This window comes from Micropterus salmoides, unplaced genomic scaffold (assembly GCF_014851395.1).
Source record: "Micropterus salmoides isolate LMB-PRFRI ecotype aquatic unplaced genomic scaffold, ASM1485139v1 Ms_hic_scaffold_1, whole genome shotgun sequence".
Classification (NCBI taxonomy): Eukaryota; Metazoa; Chordata; class Actinopteri; order Centrarchiformes; family Centrarchidae; genus Micropterus; species Micropterus salmoides.
In genome coordinates, this window is record NW_024040040.1 from 9,272,214 (window position 1) to 9,292,047 (window position 19,834).

The window sequence follows — 19,834 nt, forward strand, 5'->3', positions numbered from 1 at the left end:
TTTTCCCTTCAGCTGGTTAGGCCGAACACTTGATGAAGGCCACTGTGCCAGACAGTTATTTGGCTAAAAGAGCGGGTCAGAGTTGGGTAAGCCAAGGCGGTCTGTGCGCTAAAATCTCTCTCTCTTTCTTGATTAAATGCACTTCACTCTTGCCAGCAGCAAGTGTTGAATTTGCTGCTTTCAAAGGCTTGCTAGAAGAAGAACTGCACACATTTCACACTTTCACAAGCTAGACAGCTCATCAAAAGGCCTCCTTAGTTCTAAGCTTCTGGACTGTTTTCAAGTATAACCTGTAAAGCTATAGATAAAGGTTATTCACATGTGCATAACAGACGTGAATGGACGCCCAAAACTATGAATGACATGACTTCTTTGATCATATACACAGATAAACAACTGAATCATTTGCAATACAAAGCTGAACAGAAGCTTCAAGTGTCATTCATTCTCGAGGGAACATGACAGGTCATGTTTGCAATTTTGAAAATTGCACATTGTCACTTAAACACTGTCCAGGTTTCAGTCTGCTAATGAGTGACTTTCACAGTTACACTGCTTAAGTATGTTTAGATGTGGCATCACTAATGTACCACAAAAATATTATGGATGCACGGATCCAACTTTTTCTCTCCCAATACAATTCCTCAACTCAGGGTATGTGCCACTACACGGTACCGATCTGATAACAGTGCTCTTTCTTCCACAAATCTAAAATCTGTATTCTTGAAACTTATTTGAGCCATTTTTATATAAGGTAACATGAAACCGGGGAGTGAAAACTGACAGAATTAATGTAATTGGTAGTGGAAACACTACACTTTTATGACATTTTTTGGTCATATACTGTATGAAACAGTCTCAAACAGGGCTAGGCTACTTTTAAATCCAGTAAGAAACAGGCTGGTGATGTATACCATGTATACCAAAAAACGTGTGGTTTACCACAAACTACGTGTATCATCTGTAGCATCACCATCCAATAGTGCACGGAGAGTGCAAGTGCTGAAGTCTCAAACACTAGACAGTGTTGGCTCAACAATAACATGCAAAACTTAAGGTAACAAAGTGCCTCTTACTCGTTTTCTTTCGCCGTGACAGTTCTTGGACCAAGAACTCTTGTATCCCTCAAGTGCTACCAGGTACTTCAGGTCTTAACATGCCAACTTGCAGCCAACCTGCCCAGCTAACACAGTGCTATCTGAACAAGCTATCTATTATTTGTTCTGCCTTTAATCTGACTCCAAAGAAATTACATGGCTGTCTGCTATATGAAATCAGAGTCAGTAGACTGTCTGTTTGGCAGGAACACCTATGAGCCAATGGACAAACCAACACATTTGACGGAGTAGCCTCTATCTTCAGCTTATATTGGCATTATTATTTAAACACTTTCCTACCTTATATTTCTCTTTTATCAAATAATCCATCACATAATCCATTTCTTGAGCATGCAATTGCTGACATCAAAGTCTGCATGATTTCTGAGAGTTTGAATTTTCACTGACAGCCTAAAACAGCTAAGCTGCTGTTTTGGCTTGGTCTGGTCCATTTTGGCGGGGGCCACAGGAGCCACCTCCACACCTCACACTGGATCGTATCATCGATTCACCCACTTCCTGCAGTGAAATACAGTGTTTGCCTCTGACAAAAAGGGATAAAACAAAGTTGTAATGGCCAGAAAAGCAGCCTGCTGTATCCATATCCCGCTGCGGATATTTGTCAGTGACTGAGTTCCTGAAAGTGACAGCCCAGACCTCGCCAAAAGTGGACTGGCCCTTCTGGCTTTTGCCCTCATATACCAGATGGCCTGTCTCAGCACAGGCAGATAAACATAATCATCATTCCAACTCATTTTGACTAGTGACTGACAAATCTCCTGTGCTCTAAATCCCATATAAATTAAACTAGCAGAGTCATCCTCTCATGTATTAGAGGCATCCATAAAGCAACTTGGGAAAACAAGCTGCTTAAAAAGGCGAATGTATGGAAAGTGTGTGGTGATACTTTATGTGAAATCTTGTGAAAGAGGCTTCCGGAGTGGTGTGCTAACATGATCGTGCACCGTTTACACATGGTGCTGTATTCATCCCTACCTGGACCTGCTCACCGCGAACAGCCGAGTCACCCAGCAGAGGTTCAGCAGGTGGCGTGTTAATTGTTACTGACTTTTCTGAGCGGCTGTCTTTACTGCGGGACTTGTGGCGGTCCCGGCTTCGCTCCCTGTAAAGCAAAGAAAGGATCATGGTTAGTGTAGTACGGATGTTGCCACAAGGAGTACTGTGATAACTAGGGCTCCAACTAATTAATTAATCGGCTATTTATCTTTTTGATTAATTAATTAGTCGTTTAGTCTATACAATAGCAAAACTCATATTTGGTTTACCACAGTAGAAAACTAAAACAAACAGCAGAAAATGCACACCTTTAAGTAGCTGAAATAAGATATTTTTATTTAAATCATTAATTAATTATTACATTTGATGCAGATTAATTTTCTGTTGATCGACTCATCATCTCAGCTCTAGAGAAAACAGTATGTCTTCTGTGACTTTGAAGGAGCTTTCCAAAGTTAATAAATAACACTGGATCATCAGGGTTATTAAGAGTCCGATGACAGATGCAAGTGTTTTGCATTATGGGAAATGTAGGATCTGTAGGAAGTGTCTGCCACTTGAGCCATACTAGGAACAAAAGTCTTGTTTCAACTTGTTTTAATCTCTCTCTTGTGAGTCTCTAAACTCCATGAAAGTAACCCTTTAAGAGTGTATATTTTTATTATTATTTATTATTATTATTTTTTTTTTTTAGTTGTCTGTGCACCTTGTTTCTTCTCCCCCCTCCAAAAAGAACCCGTAAAGAACCTGGCATTTGACTTTTTCCTTGCTTTTTGATTTGACCTATTTTACAAAAGACAGAGTTTAGCGAAAACAAGTCACAGAGACAAGCATGCTGAGGGAGACACACATATATGAACAAACAGTACATACAAAGGGAGCAGCGACAATGTGAAAGCAGCCGGTTGCTGTTTGAGTCAGATAAGACCAGAGCAGCTCTGTGTGTGAAGGCGGAGAAATTAAACTACGCTTTGTTTCAGTCTCCATCTAATTTCCGATGACAGAACGAGTAAAAAGCCTGTATGAACTCTGCTCCACATAAACCCCTCCCTCTACATCCTTCCTCGCTCGATCCACCCCCCTCTCCCTCCATTACTGCATCCCTCTCTCTACAAGGCCCTCTGTCACCAACATATGAGCTCCATTAGCCAGACTGACCTCTTGCACTTAACAGCCCTAATCCTGTATAGAGCGTAAACGGCGTGTATCCACATCCTCCGCCCAGCATCACCATCGCCACATGGCACGGTGCCCACTCCACCGCTCCATTACCACATAAAAGCTCAAGAGACACAGTTAATACCTCATCTGTCACCTTCCCTCTCTGACATATTGGACACAGTACATACAGTATTTTATAGTTTTATCAGAATGCACACATACAAATGCTGCAAAACTAGATATAAAAAACAATGTTTTGATGTCTTATGCTGCAAATGCAAAACACCTCAAGCTTAATTTGTAAGACAGCAATTGTATTTCCCAGGTATTGTGTTTGAGAGCTGTTGGAGGTCACTCAGACTGAATGAGAGAGACCCAGAGCCATGGCTGTCAGATTTCATATAGATATCACATGCTGAAGATGCTGTAAAGACATTACTGGACATCAATTGAATGAAAGAGACGTCATACAGTTATTTTTCAGCTGCACACTGGAAGACGACAAAGGACATTTCTAGATGCTGTTGTCTTGCTTAATGCTAATTGAGTTTCCTGCTGTCTCTAAGCATGATGTTTCATTGTAATTACTTCTTTTGTATAAGCAACATTAGAACAGAAGTATAACTAATCAAATTTCCACAGTGCTTTCTCCATTAAGACACTGTTTAAAGCTGCATTAACTGAATTTTTGGTCACGGTGTTTATTTACACATTCAGCAAATACAGAGCAACATTAGCATTCATTTGGAGCTGCGTCTCTGGCCACCTGACAGATGTAAGTCCAACATTCACCCTGCTTTTAGCTCTGGTCTGGTCTCCACAAACAACTGAGAGAAATGACAGGCTCTTCAGCGAGCTCGCTTCACAGGCTAGTTGTTAACTACCTGGAATCGACGCTGATGAAATCAGTGCAAGAGGACCAAAAGAGTAACAGTGAAGGAACTAAAATACATAAGCAACATCCTTAACATTATATATACACTCATTTCTTCCGCTGTTAATTTAACAATATTGGTTAGTGCCGCTTAGGGCTGGGCAATAAAACAATAATAATGATTATGGCAATATAATTTTCCTCTATAGCAATTTAACAAATGTTCAATAAATGTTTAATTAAATTAATTTGAATCACGAATGAATTTGCACTTAATTTTTCTATGAAGATATTTATTTTGTTGAAGAAAAGAGACAGAAATAAGATTTAAATTAATATTACTCGTGCATTTTTGTTGAAAAAAGATTTGATCATAATTGTTGAATAAATGTTCTGCCTCAGATTTGTTAAGTGATCCACTGTTTGGCGTCAATTGTTTGTTCTAACCATAAAGAAAAGTTTTAAAACCAAAATTAACCATTTGTTTTATTCAACTTTCACTCAGGAGCTTTAAACTTGAAAGAAATATTGATTTAAGGTTTATCGTGATAATTATCGATATTTATTTATTTTATTTATTTATTTATTTATTTATTTAAACAGGAAAAGATTAAGAGCAATCGGGCCTGACTCAGTATAGAACTGATTTTCAGCAGGTTCCTGTTCTGCAGAACATGAATACCTCAAACACAACAAAACTCCAAGACCATACAATAACAAACACACAGCAACAAGCACACAAACTACGATGTGGAGGTCATAAAGCTATCTCAGTGTTCACAGATATACCTGTCCATCAGATGGCGAGCAAAAGTTTGTTTAAATAGTCTTATTGATGTTATAGATCTGATGTGCTGTGGAGTATCATTCCAGGCTCTAGTGAGCAAATTAAAGAAAGATTTCTGTCCATAGCAGTTTCTAAAAGCTGGTATAGGGAGAAGTCCATTTGCAACAGATCTCGTAGTGCGTTCGGGCCTTGAGCTGAGTTTTGGAGCTAGCGCAGACAATCCTGTAGTAGTGTGTCCATTTAAGATCTGATAAAAAAGGTTCAAACCATGGCTTATTCTATAGTTCTGAAATGTCAAGGCATTACTCAAAGATGCAAGTGCAACACAGTGGTGAGTCCAGCCTGGAAGCCTGTTGTGAATCTTATAGGCTCTATTGTAGAGTCTCGCTACAGGTTCAAGGATCTCATTTGTTGTGAGTGACCAAACAGGTAAACAATATGACAGAGTGGACAATATAATGACATGAAGATATGTTTTAGAAAGAGAATGCAGTAAATATGGTCTAATTTTACTATAAACAAATAACTTTTGGTTTAACTTTCTGGTTAAAATTTGGACATGATCACGATAAGTAAGATGTGAGTCAAGAGAGACTCCCAGATACTTATACGTGGATACAATTGAAAGTTTTTGATTAGAAAAGGTGATGAAATTTTATATAGACAGTTGTTTCCTAGATGAATAAAAATACATACATTCTGTTTTCTTAGTATTAAGTGTTAAATGGTTATCCTGGAGCCAATCATGTAAATGCTGTAGGTCTGAGTTAAGTTTGTAATTAATTGTATCAATATCTGAGCCAGACAAAAAAATGACAGTGTCATCAGCATATAACAAAGTACTAGAAACATCAAACACATTGGGAAGATCATTAATGTACATAAGGAAAAGTAAAGGACCTAAGATGCTGCCCTGTGGAACTCCCATAGAACACACTCGTGACTGTGATGTTACCGAGCCGATTCTTACAGTCTGAGATCGGTCACTTAAATATGATTTAAACATATCTATTGCAGAGAAGGACAAATGAAAAGAAAGAAGTTTATTTAACAAAATTTGATGGTTAACTGTATCGAAAGCTTTTCGAAAGTCTATGTATATGACTCCTGTTACCTGACCTTTATTTAAAGACGCCCGTATCTGCTCAGTAAAAAGCAGCAAAGCCGACACAGTTGACCGCAATGGTCGAAAGCCATGCTGACAATCACTGAGCTGGTTATTGTATTCAAGGTGATTAATTAATTGATGATATAATGTTTTTTCAAGTAACTTAGAAACAGTTGGGAGAATTGCAATTGGCCGGTAATTGGAGATATTAGTTGGATCATCAGACTTAAGAATCGGAGTGATCTGGGCTGTTTTCCACATGGCGGGAAATACTGATTGCCTAATACACAGATTAACTAAATGATGGAAAAGCGGAATAAGTGTACTAGCGTGAGTTTTAAGAAAAGTCATATTTAAATTATTTGTATCACAAGCCTGAGAAGCATTCAAAGAACCCAAAATGTTAGTTATATCGCTTTGTGCAATTTCAGAAAAGGAGAATTGCTGAGATGCCGCTGGTACTGATGGGAGAAACTGAGGAACAATAAATCCAGAAGATAACTCCTGAACAGATGCAACAAAATACTTTAAAATACAATTTTATCATGATCGGTGAGAAGAGTACCATTTATGGATAGTTGTAAACTGTTATTTTTTAATTTATTTTCACCAGTTATAGATTTGTATAGAAGTGTTTTCCATAATGTTTTTGGGTTGGAAACCGTTCGGTTTATTTGATTTTCAAAATATAGCTGTTTTGCTTTGAATAATTCAAAATTGCACTTATTTCTAAACTGTGTGAAAATAAGCTTAGCCTCAGGTGTTTTTAATGATCTGTATGCTTTCAAATAGGTGGCCTTCTTTTTTAAAAGCTGCATAATGTCAGGAGTTACCCAAGGTATTGTATTTTGCCTGATATATATTTTACAAGTAGTAGTAAATTTTTGATGTATTGTCTCCACTCTTTTATGGAAATTTGACAAAACATGATCAGGATCTTGCAAAGACATCTCATTACTCCAATCAGCATCAGCAAATTCAGCATTAAACTGGGACAATTTTGAATTTGGTACTTTTTTAATGTAACTATTTTATGAGATTTTGGCTGTTTAAGACATTTTCTAATGGCATATATTAGTGAATGATCTGAAACTGCTGTATTTATCACTCCAGATATACTATACTTAGAAGGTTGATTAGTGAAGATGAGGTCCAAAATAGAATTTCGTGTTTTGCCAAATCTGGTGGGATCTTTGATTAATTGATGAAGACCATGTTTTATGGCAGTTGCTTTCAAAAGTTTAGATGAATTATCGATCCAATTCAAATTAATGTCACCTAGAATATATCAAATTATGTTTATTCGTAATAACATTTTTGGAGATATCAACAGAAAGTTTGGATAATGAAAGTGTGACAAAGCTAAATGAGATCTGATATCCATAGATGATGGCCTTATACTGAACACAAACTCAAGTGATCCTAAAGAACTACTCTCTAACACAATGGCAATTCATAACCATAATGTGCAGGATATCCTGCCTGAATCAGTATGATTGACAGCAGTGGAAATGTTGTGTGTAATACTGTTGCACTGGGTCCAAGTGTTTTGATTAAAGGGTGTTAACCCCTCTGCTTTCCGCCTTTTTTCTTGTACTTCCTATTGAATTTGGACATGATTCACAACAGCAACTGATTTTTCAAATCTGCACACAGTAGGAGAAAGCTCATTTTCAGTAGCCTGCAGCAACGTCTTTTCCTGACAGAGTGACTGACATATTTTTATCTAATAAATCCAGGAGATTAGGAGGTTTATGTAAGCCTTCAAATACATTACAGCTATCATTATTACTTTAAATATTATCATGGCTCTCATCCTCACTGCAGTGATTGTTATTCCAGTGGGAGTGATCATCAGTCAAAGGATGTCACTGATTATGATTATTAATTGGGGAGGAGTGCTGTAAGAGAGGGAACAGGGAGGAGAGACTGGGAGGAGCAGCAGAGCTCACAAAGCAGTGATCCTACTTCAGTCATCAGCAGAATAATAAGAAGCTCTGAGAAAAAAGAAAGGGAAAGGTAACAGCTACGGTACGTAAAGAGCAGAGTGTAGCAGAAGGTGTCTTAAAAAACACTCGCTTGACGATTTTGTTGCATTTAAGGGTCTAACAGATGTTTGGTGGATTTAGGCTAATGAGACAAAAATAGGCCATGTTAAGGTACTTCAGCAACAATGGTTTGTGTTTTTGGGCATTTCTAAAACCAAAATACACCAGAGTGAAGATGTGAGGAACTGTGTACTGTTATTATAGTATTTTGTGACGCTGCAGCAGTAGGAAATCTTCGGTTCGCATGAGCAGTAAGTTAATATAAAATTATTTATTTCCTATTACTGCAAATATAAAAATATTGCAATACTTTCCTCAGTGGACCATAGGCTCAATCACTATTTTGTTACCTCATAAGGGGATGGATCATTTTATGAAAAATCTTCAAGATTTTTACTTTAACCATGTCCCCCAATCTTACTAATCTTACATCTAAGGGCAGGTAGACGGTGTAATGGTGACATATTACTTCTTTGCGAGACAATGGCACAGAGCAGTGGTTCCCAACATGGAGGACAGGACAAATGATTAAAGGAAAGACCATTATATACACGCCATAAGAATGAGAGAATTATATTTCTGTTACACAAAATGATGTTTTGTTATGACCTCTCTGGTTCGTGCCATTTTTCTAGTGAATTACCGATATTATTCAGGCCTCTATTCTAAAAATGCTTCCAATCTATTTGAGAGGGAACAAATAACAGCACATAACCCACATCCACATTAAGTCGATAACCTGTAATGTGGAGTCACAAGCACTTAATTTTAAAAAGGGTGGGAACCACTGGCTTAGAACAAACAACATGTGAATGTGTGTCTGTACACACAGCCTGTGTAACGTCCGTTTGTGTATCCCAGCTAAGCGTGATTCATTGAGAGAGTCAAGAACAAAAAAGGTAAAGGAAGCTCTCACAATGTTGGTCGGACTACAAACGTCTAACAAAAAAAGATCAAAGATGCAAAGACGACGCGCGTTAGACACGAAATATTATCATAATATAACGGTGAACAACAGGCATTTTGAAATGTGCAATTGTGGATGCAAACAGACAGGAAATACAGAGGCGAGGAGCAGACCTGTGGGCAGCCAGGGAGTGGTTTGAACAGATCAGCCTCTGTCTACCAGCCCCTCCCCTCCCCCAGCCCGTTTTCCCATTCCCCCTCCAGCAAGCTTCTGGGGTGATCGCAGTGTGTGTGGAAACCTCCCTCCCAGCGCACACACACACAGACACACCTTCCACCCCCCCTTCTCACATCCTCTTACTGCCTCATTAGCATGCAGCCGCCTCGTTGGTATTCCAAAAGCGTACTGTGCTATGATTTGATTAATGGAATTTGACTTCCAGCGTGGATCCCTGAAATGGTTATGGCTTTTTGGAACAGTGAGTGTGGGAGGGGTGGAGGGGTCCTGTGGGGACAGAGATGCCTGGCGAGCTGGGGCAGAGTCCTGCCAATTAGGCTGTGGACGCACCGTTTCCCTCTAACACCTGAGGATGAGTGCGGCTATGATCGCATTCTCCATCTCATACAGAGGGACAGCGATGGCAGGACGACTATAGAAGAAGAGGAGCCAACGAGCGTGGCACGGCAAACTGTCTGTGGACCAATTTGTTCTCTCTGTGGCTGGCAGAGCAACCTACACACCTGTGTGACAAAGAGCTTTGTGTCAATGCAGCCATCTGGGCCAAGGCACTGGTGGACGGCTCGGCCTCAGCCAAATGGGTAGAGTCATGAAGCCAAATAAAAACTGACCAACCACACACTCAGATGGGTCAACCCCAACCCATAAACACGTTATAAAGCAAATGAGAGAGGGGAGGGCGAGATCTGAATTGAGCATTTTCATGCTCAGATAAAATATCTGTGAGCAACTATTAACCCTTCAAACTTCTTGGTAGTGATAAATGTTACTTTGAAGTGACTGATAAGCTCCTCCAAATATAGTCACCACTGCAGCACGTGCACTCTGGTGTTGACCCAGGTTGAGATGGAGGGGCACTGGGGTGGATAAGCAGTCCTAGAGGATAACACTACAGTAAGGTGACACATTCCAGGGACAAATGAGTGTCAGGTTAGGCTGGCCAACCTCTGCGTGAAGTGAAAGTCAGATAGTCGCTTTAGGAAATGCAGAAATTGTCACACAGCCCCACCATTTGCAAAGTAGTTGTAAAAGTGTGCAGGTAGGGGATGTGTTTTTCTTTACATTTTCAGGAGCCATGATTGGTCCTCTGGATTGAAACCACTACTAAAAGTTACTACTCTTTTACAGGTGCTGGTGATATAATTAGAATATCATCAAAAAGTTGATTTATTTCAGTAATTCCATTCAAAAAGTGAAACTTGGATATTATATTCATTCATTACACACAGACTGATATATTTCAAATGTTTATTTCATTTAACTGTGATGATTAAAAACTGACAACTAATGAAAATCCCAAATTCACAATCTCCGAAAATTAGAATATTACTTAAGACCAATACAAAAAAAGGATTTTTAGAAATGTTGGCCAACTGAAAAGTATGAACACGAAAAGTATGAGCATGTACAGCACACAATACTTAGTTGGGGCTCCTTTTGCTTGAATTACTGCAGCAATGCGGCGTGGCATGGAGTCGATAAGTTTATGGCACTGCTCAGGTGTTATGAGAGCCCAGGTTGCTCTGATAGTGGCCTTCATCTCTTCTGCATTGTTGGTCTGGCGTATCGCATCTTCCTCTTCACAATACCCCATAAATTTTCTATAGGGTTAAAGTCAGGCGAGTTTGCTGGCCAATTAAGAACAGGGATACCATGGTCCTTAAACCAGGTACTGGTAGCTTTGGCACTGTGTGCAGGTGCCAAGTCCTGTTGGAAAATGAAATCTGCATCTCCATAAAGTTGGTCAGCAGCAGGAAGCATGAAGTGCTCTAAAACTTCCTGGTAAACGGCTGCGTTGACCTTGGACCTCAGAAAACACAGTGGACCAACACCAGCAGATGACATGGCACCCCAAACCATCACTGACTGTGGAAACTACACTGGACTTCAAGCAACGTGGATTCTGTGCCTCTCCTCTCTTCCTCCAGACTCTGGGACCTTGATTTCCAAAGGAAATGCCAAATTTACTTTCATCAGAGAACATAACTTTGGACCACTCAGCAGCAGTCCAGCACTTTTTGTCTTTAGCCCAGGCGAGACGCTTCTGACACTGTGTCTTGTTCAAGAGTGGCTTGACACAAGGAATGTGACAGCTGAAACCCACGTCTTGCATACATCTGTGCGTGGTGGTTCTTGAAGCACTGACTCCAGCTGCAGTCCACTCTTTGTGAATCTCCCCCGCATTATTGAATGGGTTTTGTTTCACAATCCTCTCCAGGGTGCGGTTATCCCTATTGCTTGTACACTTTTTTCTACCACATTTTTTCCTTCCCTTCGCCTCTCTATTAATGTGCTTGGACACAGAGCTCTGTGAACAGCCAGCCTCTTTAGCAATGACCTGTCTTGCCCTCCTTGTGCAAGGAGTCAATGGTCGTCTTTTGGACAGCTGTCAAGTCAGCAGTCTTCCCCATGATTGTGTAGCCTACAGAACTAGACTGAGAGACCATTTAAAGGCCTTTCTAGGTGTTTTGAGTTAATTAGCTGATTAGAGTGTGGCACCAGGTGTCTTCAATATTGAACCTTTTCACAATATTCTAATTTTCAGAGATACTGATTTTGGGGTTTTCTTGAAATATATCAGTCTGAGCAGAATGAATGTATACATTATACAAGTTTCACTTTTTGAATGGAATTACTGAAATATGTCAACTTTTTGATGATATTCTAATTATATGATCAGCACCTGTATACGTTGTCACATTTCATCATTAAAGTATCCAGACTGATGAAACCAGTAAAAATACAAATAAAAATGTATGGTCAAGCTACAAATCTATATAAAATGTGTATAAAACGTCTCCTTTAAGAGGAGTATCATCCAGAAACCTCCAAATTGTATTATAACTGTGAATAAATTAGTTTAAACAACTTTAAACGACTCACTCTGTCCCATTTGAGTGCTGTGTGCTGCCGTATAATTGGAGTTACATCAATCAAAAGACCCAATTTTCCACATGAGCAGCTCCTAATATGATATTTGCAATTTTATAATCATTTAAATACTCAAAATTGACAGAGTGAAGGAGACAAGCTTTGGAGAACGTGTGGCTCAACACCAAACTCCAGTACCGGGCTCCCAAAAGTACTAAAAATCTCTCTACTATGAGTATGAGTACACAATTAGATGCAAACAATTGACATAACTCATCTTTTTTTAATTAAACTATAATAATTTTTGCAGTTAGGAAAAATCAACATCACAATTAGTGGTCTGATTTTAAATTTACCCAGTAATAACCATTTAAGAATGTAGTGGGGTACAAACATGGCAGCCTCTCGCTTCTTCCAAAAAGTCATGTGGTAATAAAATACAACAACCACAGAGTGAAAATCACATTAACGCACTTCACTCTCAGTTAACTGTGCAGCTCTGGATTCTGGCTAAATATAGAAATGTAATGGCATCACTGTAATACCGAAAGTTATTGAAAAGATTACTCTCTTGGGTGTTCTGCTGTAGTGCAAGTGAACATGGTCAGAAGGGAATAAAAAGGATGACTGCATGCAAATAAATAAATAAAACATCAGTGTCATCAGCATGTTTTGTCTCAGCTCTTGGCAGGAGGTCCATGGGTTAGAGATGCTACTCTGCCATCACTGAAGAGTCAGGGGAACCTTTTGTGAAAGTATCTTGGACACCAGTTAAGGATTGTTTGACGCAGGAGGGGGGAGGGGATATGGGAGGAAACAACTCCAATAACTTTGCACCGTCTGTCAATAAAAACCTTAGCCAATCCCATCTTTCTATAATATTCTGACAAATTATATTTAAGATTGACTCACAAATATGCATGCATACAAATACAACAACAACACAATAATGTTACTGTGTGCCATTACTTGTGTGGGTGCGCGCACACAAGTAGAGAACACACTCCCACGTGCCTGCATCTGTTCCCGGCATCAGTGTAATTAGACAACAGTGATCCAGAACTGCCTCACGTGTGGCACCCCTCAGCGTAAAAAGATTACCTTCAGACAACGATGGCAAGGGGTTTCAAAGGCAACAGTTTCTGTTTTTTTGAATATCAAATTAGAGGCCAGCCGGTGGCTTTGGCATAGTCACGGTAGGAGCGGAGGAGCGGAAAAGGCGCTTGGCAGGGATGCCCATATGTTCCTTTCCAATTTGCTGTCACTCACTTGAACGGCTGCAGAAACAGTAAAGAAGCAGGAGATAGAAGCTCCCACCACTACCCACTCCCAAACCACCAACCTCTCCCCCCCGTCTTAGAGTCCAAACGAAGTCAGACCGCTTTGGCCCAACCTAACTTTGAGCTACAAGGGCACATTCCTGCCAAGGGGAATGCGAGCGTGGGGGAACAAGTGATACGCCTGCGCCTACCCGTCCTCAGAGAGTAGCCAGGAATCCATTTAAGAGGGGGGGAGGGTGGTGGAAGTGGGAGAAGGGGATACACAGGAGAGGTCAAGAACGAACGAGAAAGGGGCAGCTGCTGCATTCATATCACAACGGACACATGGGAGCAAAATGGTTGGAGCGAGGTTGTGATGAGGAAAAGGAGAGGAAAGAGATAAGGAGGACAAGAGTGAGACGGATAAAGAGTGAAGCGGAACGAGACAGTGACAGAAAGTGACCGACGACAGGAGACACAATGTCCTTTAAACGGCAACAGGTGGCAGTGAGAGTACTGAAAGAGATATATAGCGGACAAACAGGAGGGGGGGGGGGGGGGGGGGGGGGGGGCGTCACTGTCAAGGGAGGGGCTGTTGTGGAACTGGAGCCTCCTCTCCGATGTTCTCCTCTCATCTCCTCAGGCTCTCAACGTATCCGCTGAGCCATCAGTCAGTCAGGCCTCTTCAGCACCTGTCTCCTGCTGCCTTCCTGAGGCCTGTCAAGCACAGCCATTTCACTGCTGACAGACTAATGCGCCTACACAAGCTGGAGGCTCCACACATGCCAGGCCCGAAAGGACGATAGAGACACACGAGGGGTGGGAACATGGACGTGGACAGAGGGACAGAAGTCTAAAATCTAAAGATGTTTCTCCCTTGTGTGACAGAAGCCAGTCATCAAACACAACTCTTTTTGTCCAACATTTTTGACATTATAGAGTTGCAATGTTATAGGACTGACAGCTGGAGCACTTCTTCAGCTTGGACGGACATGAAACTCTCCCCGATGAATCATCAGTACAAAAGATGAACAGCTATGTTAAGAAATATGGTTGTTTGAGAAAAACTCCCAAGGTGCATTTCGGCTCAAAATTGCACAACATGCACAGCTAACAAGAGAAGACTGATTACATAATCTGTAGCTTTCAATTTCAGATTCTAAGTCAATTTTGGATGAATTCACCCAACTATGGTGCTGTGATTTGTTAACCAATTCAACATCTGACGCCTTTGACTGGCTTCATCTCCATAGCAACGTTGGCCAAAGCTCATGGGTACTGTAGTATTTTCAGTCATCGGCCAAAATGACAAACATGAATGTACCGACAAGGTTGAAATAATTATAACTGGTAGTCAGACTATACAACTATATCCTTTACTTATCTTTCTCACTTCTACAGGGAACCTTAGAACCTTAGTTCCCTATAAAGGGAAAGAAATGAACTCTAACATATTGAAAGAAAACTACCATCCCAACCATTGACACGTGGCACGTCTGAACACAATCTTTATTTTGCAGTATCATAAAAATATGAGTTTAAGAACAGGGAGTATGAGTGACAGAACAGGATTATCTGGGTTCTTTGTTGCCCTTTCCACCCCCTTTTCCCCTTCCTTATTTTGTTGTCCGTGTTTTTTACTTACTGACCGAATGTCAAGTGGATAATTGTATAGCACATTTATAATTGGTAAACTGAGCAACAATGACATAACTGTTATGTATGTGTGAAGCAAACTGTTAAATAATAATAATAATAAAAATACGTTTATATGTGAGAAAATAGACAAAAATGCCCATCACAAATACCCAGAAGCCATGGTGACTCCTTCAAACTGCTTGTTTTGTTCAATCAACAGTCCAAGATTTTAACATTTCTAGCAGTAAATGTTAATAGTTTTAGTTTGATTAATGATATAACTTATTAATCGATCCTCAAAATGTGTTTTTTGTCAAGGCAACTGAGTGACTGTTACAACAGATACGTATTTGGAGGTCCAGGTTCAGCTACTGAACAGGAGCCATGGCCCTGGTAGGGATTTGGAGACTTGTATAGGACATTTTGGCAGGGCAGATGTTTCCCATAAAGAGAACCATTACACACTCCAACACTTCAGGTAAAAGCAGAGACAGAAAGGAAACAGAATTATTGACAAAGCATGATTTAGTCTTACCCATGCCTGTGGGATCCCCGGGAGCGTCCGGAGTAGTAGGAATAGCCCGAGTACGTGGACTCTGTGTCCATGGTGATGCAGTCCTACCCAGGCAGCCGGGCTTGGGGCAACACAGAGGCTGCTCGGCTGGACCGCTGGCAGACGCAGTGGGGGTGTTGTTGAGCTAGAGGCGATCAATTGGCTCGCTCAAGAGGCTGACAGAGGTGGCGAGCTGTCGACAATCAGTCTTGAAAGCGACCCTGGGGGCGCCCGGTGAGGAAACATCAACCTGGAGGGGAGCGAGCGGGAAGACAGACGGGAAATTTGAATTCAAAATGTGAAATGTCTGGGAAACCTGCCCACATCTGACTGTTAGAGACAGGAGGAGACAGCATTTGTTCGTGCCCCTCATGCATGAACACTCAGACGTGCCTGTGTTTATCTGCAGCTGTATTACAATCAGTATCTCCCAGCTCCAAACCTGCTCTACATTATAGGCAGCTCTCAGGAGGTTACATTCCAGCTGAGCGCTCCAGATTAAAGAAGCACCACTACCATGAAACAACATTTTGCTCTTATTCCCATATGGCTGACAACCGTTGTTCAGAGGCAGGTTAAAGTCTTTGACGCACAGTAAACAGTTTAAGCTTGACACTGACTAACTTTAAGAGCAGCGACAGCGTGAAGATAAAAGCTTCTTTTTCACAGGAGAAGATGGAGGCGTCTCAAGGAGCTGTGATTGCAAACTAACATACCAGGAAATTCACAGAACTGCTCGAAACAATGTGTCCTCATTTTACCTAAATGTCATTACTTTCAATAAATCAGCTGATTGTATCTGTGTAATGCATGTTACATTTTCATTCCTACGCTCCGGAGCCAAACTGTCACAGCAGAACTGCTCTGAGGATGGTAATGACACTGGAAAAATTAATTGCTTGTGGCTAGGAGGACATGCTTCATTTGAAAATAATGAAACTCAGTGAAGCGTTACCTATTGTCTATACCAACATCTCTATTTAACCCCAGGATGTATTATTTAAAATAACATTCTCTAGCTTTCTTAACATCTGCTGTTAAGAACGTAGATTATTATCCTTTTTTTTGACACACCAAACAGCAGAATTTTAATCTCTTCCAATTTTGATTTACTGACTTTCAGTCATTTATGAAGTTAAAAGAAAAACAATGCTGGTTGGTTACAGTGTCAGAAAGAGATAATTGTTCTTTCTCAATGTCATACCATTACTAACAGGATGCTTTAAAAAAAGCATTGTGACATAGAGCTGCAACAATTAATCGAATAATTGATTCCAGCTTCTTAAATGTTAATATATTCTGGTTTCTTTGCTCCTCTATGACAATAAACTGAACATCTTTTATCTTATGGATAAAACAAGACATATGAGGATGTCATCTTGGGCTCCGAGAAACACTGAACAACATTGTTTTTATAATTTTCTGACATTTTATAGACCAAACAAGTGATTGATTAATTGATCAAATAATGTGACAGTAACAAATGTGTAGGTTTGGTTTTAGAACGAGAGCCTGGGGTTCTTTAACTACACAAAAAAAGAACAGAAAACATATGTGAATTCTATTAATTTACATCCCTTTGTATTCAGCTAGCAGATTACAAACTAATGAAACGGGGCTTTGTGCCTTTCAGTGGTCTAACAAAAAGAATTAGAATTGAAATATAAATGCACTTGGATAACGATATTTAGTTTTATTAGAAACACAAGCTACTGCAACACGCTGCTACGAGCAGCACTTTTGACTTAGTCAATGCTACTTCCCTTTATGCTTAATAAAGTAAGAGAAAAGGCTATATTTATATCCCTGACCACAAATCAGGGTTCAAGGTTTTATTAATTGTAAACATGCAGTGAAATGAGTGGACCACGAAAACAGGATCTATACATTTTTTGGTTTATAAAATGTCAAAACATAGTGATGTCATAAAACCCCCCCGCAAATATCAACATTTGATCAACTCATCACGTCTTTCGTCAGCTGGACAGTGAGAGGTTGCTCTTCAGAGAGAGTTTAGCGGGGAAATGAATCTGAAACTTTAAAAATGAGGGGACATAAAACAGGATTTTGAAAAGTGAAGGATACATGCCTCCCCCCACCCCCAAGGGAAAATATACACATGGTTGATAAACTAAGAAACTGTACAATGTCACTGTTGGCTCAGTAAGTAACTAATAAATGAAGAATTGTCAACATACACAAAGGACAAAACAGTGGATGAGTACCAATTGCGTGCAACATGATTTTACATGCATTTTACTTTTCAAGTTTCTCCAGCTGGATAAAAGCACTTAATGATGCTGTAATTGCATTAATTACTATTAGTGGTCGTCACAGGGGAATAGCACTGGGTGATTGGACCTACATTAAGTCATTTCCAGTAAAATCAAGCTGCATTCTTTTCCTCAAGGGGATCAGGGTCCAGTAAAAACGCTGATGGCACCATGCGCAGATGCACAAGCCCAATCAAGCATTAAATAGTTTGCAATACCAAAGACAAAAGCCCACAGACTAATTCCATGTACAGTCCCTGAGCAGGTGGAGCGTTTAAAGACTGCATTAAGGGGAAATGGTGGATGATCAGAGGACTTTTATTGAGTGCACTTGATATAGTATGGTCAGAGGAAATGAGCGAAGATCATATAACAAAGTAAAAGGCGAGAGTTGTGGAGAGGTGTATGAATGAGATGCATTTGGATCAAATGAGTCAGGTTAAATGCATATATTTGAGTAGCTGCACAAAAGGGAGAGAAAAAAAGGAAAAGTTAGTTCTGGGTCGCTTGAGGTGTGCTGTAAACACACTCATGTAACTCACCTGCACACACACACAAACACACAGCTTCTCAAACAGCTCTGGGTGAGATTAAGATGTGAAGTGTGAAATACACAGGTGTAAAGATTTAACCAATTTTTTCTCACATAACGCTCATGCCCCTGCACATGAGCACTTTGAGCCAGCCTACACTTGGCATTAAACACCCATGAGCTCTATGGAGTGAAGGACAAAAAGAACTATTAAATCTGAGCGGATATTCACCAGATGGCTCTCTCAACTAACATTTTGAGGTTAAGTGTCTGGGATTAACATCATCAAGCAGTCGTTTAAGGGTATGAACACATTTTTATGTTTTAATATTTGCATCCATCATCCAGGGTGCTTCAAACACTCCTCTTTCATACCACCACTTTGTCCAGTCATACTAGTCTGTAGTTGCAATACGCCTCCCGATCGAAACCTGCACTGAAACTCTCAGGCCAGGCTAGGAGCACAAACACAAAGATTTATGGCTGATTTATGGCTCCAGTCGCCTTAAAGGTGAGAGAGACTCAGAAAACCGTCTCCCTCACAAGACATCCCTGCTTTTCTGCATTCACTACTCCAGGAAAAAGAATCACTTAGCCAAATTTAGTGCAAAAAACTGCAATCTTTATCTGCCACTTCAAACACTCATCACTGGGTCCAAAAATACACTGTGGCACAAAACATGTAGTTATGACCCAGTTCTGAGGAGTGTGGTGTCGGCACATCTGTGAGTGACTCTCTTGTGTGTTTGTGTGCCTGCGTGACTGTCAGACTCCTGCAAATGCTTTGAAGGTTGCACAACTGCATATTTGGATATACTCATTCTGCAAATCATTTTTAAATGTCTGAATCATCCTCACATGGTGACAAATCCTACCTCAACTGGTTCTTCGTAGTCTCACTGCCAACCAGCTGCATTACTGATCCCATTCAATACTTCAAGTGAAGCTGGGTTTTCCAAAAGCCCTTGTCATCAGGAGCAACTTTTTAATCTTCACTGATGTAAAAATGCCTCCAACAGATGACTTTGTTTTACTTTATTTATTTTGATACTTTGGATATGAAAATTAGCTGATAATGACAATGAGCAGTCAGTTAGCTTTGGACTGACTTTGACTTTGCATCGACTTTGTCCAATGTCAAAATCTACATCCCAGAACCTTTAAATCATGTAGACAAACATACAGTTGACATAAATAAATGTAGAAATATATAAATATGGAATAGACAATGCAAGTTAGATAAGAATAATTAAAAGAATAGAGAAAAATAATATAACTATTTGCAGAGAAAGTACAACGTCACAGATATTTACATGTGCATTATTCCGGGTTTGTGTTGTGCGACCAGCATTAACCTGCAACAACAGGTTAATGCTGTTACCTTTGGACAGAGTCAGGCCAGCTGTTTCCCCGTTTCCAGTCTTCATGCTAAGCTAAGTTAGCTGGCTGCTAGTGATAGCTTCATAGTTCAT

General features: G+C 40.2%; 1 protein-coding gene across 1 annotated transcript in view; it reads right to left on the minus strand.

Annotated features, from left to right (window-relative positions):
- Positions 1–19,834, minus strand: part of LOC119901502 (vang-like protein 1) — a 63,359-nt gene that overhangs the window by 34,032 nt on the left and 9,493 nt on the right. The window contains 2 exon segments of the mRNA XM_038717092.1: positions 2,094–2,220; positions 15,540–15,807. Coding sequence (XP_038573020.1) covers positions 2,094–2,220; positions 15,540–15,610 — 198 coding nt within the window. The 5' untranslated portion in view covers positions 15,611–15,807.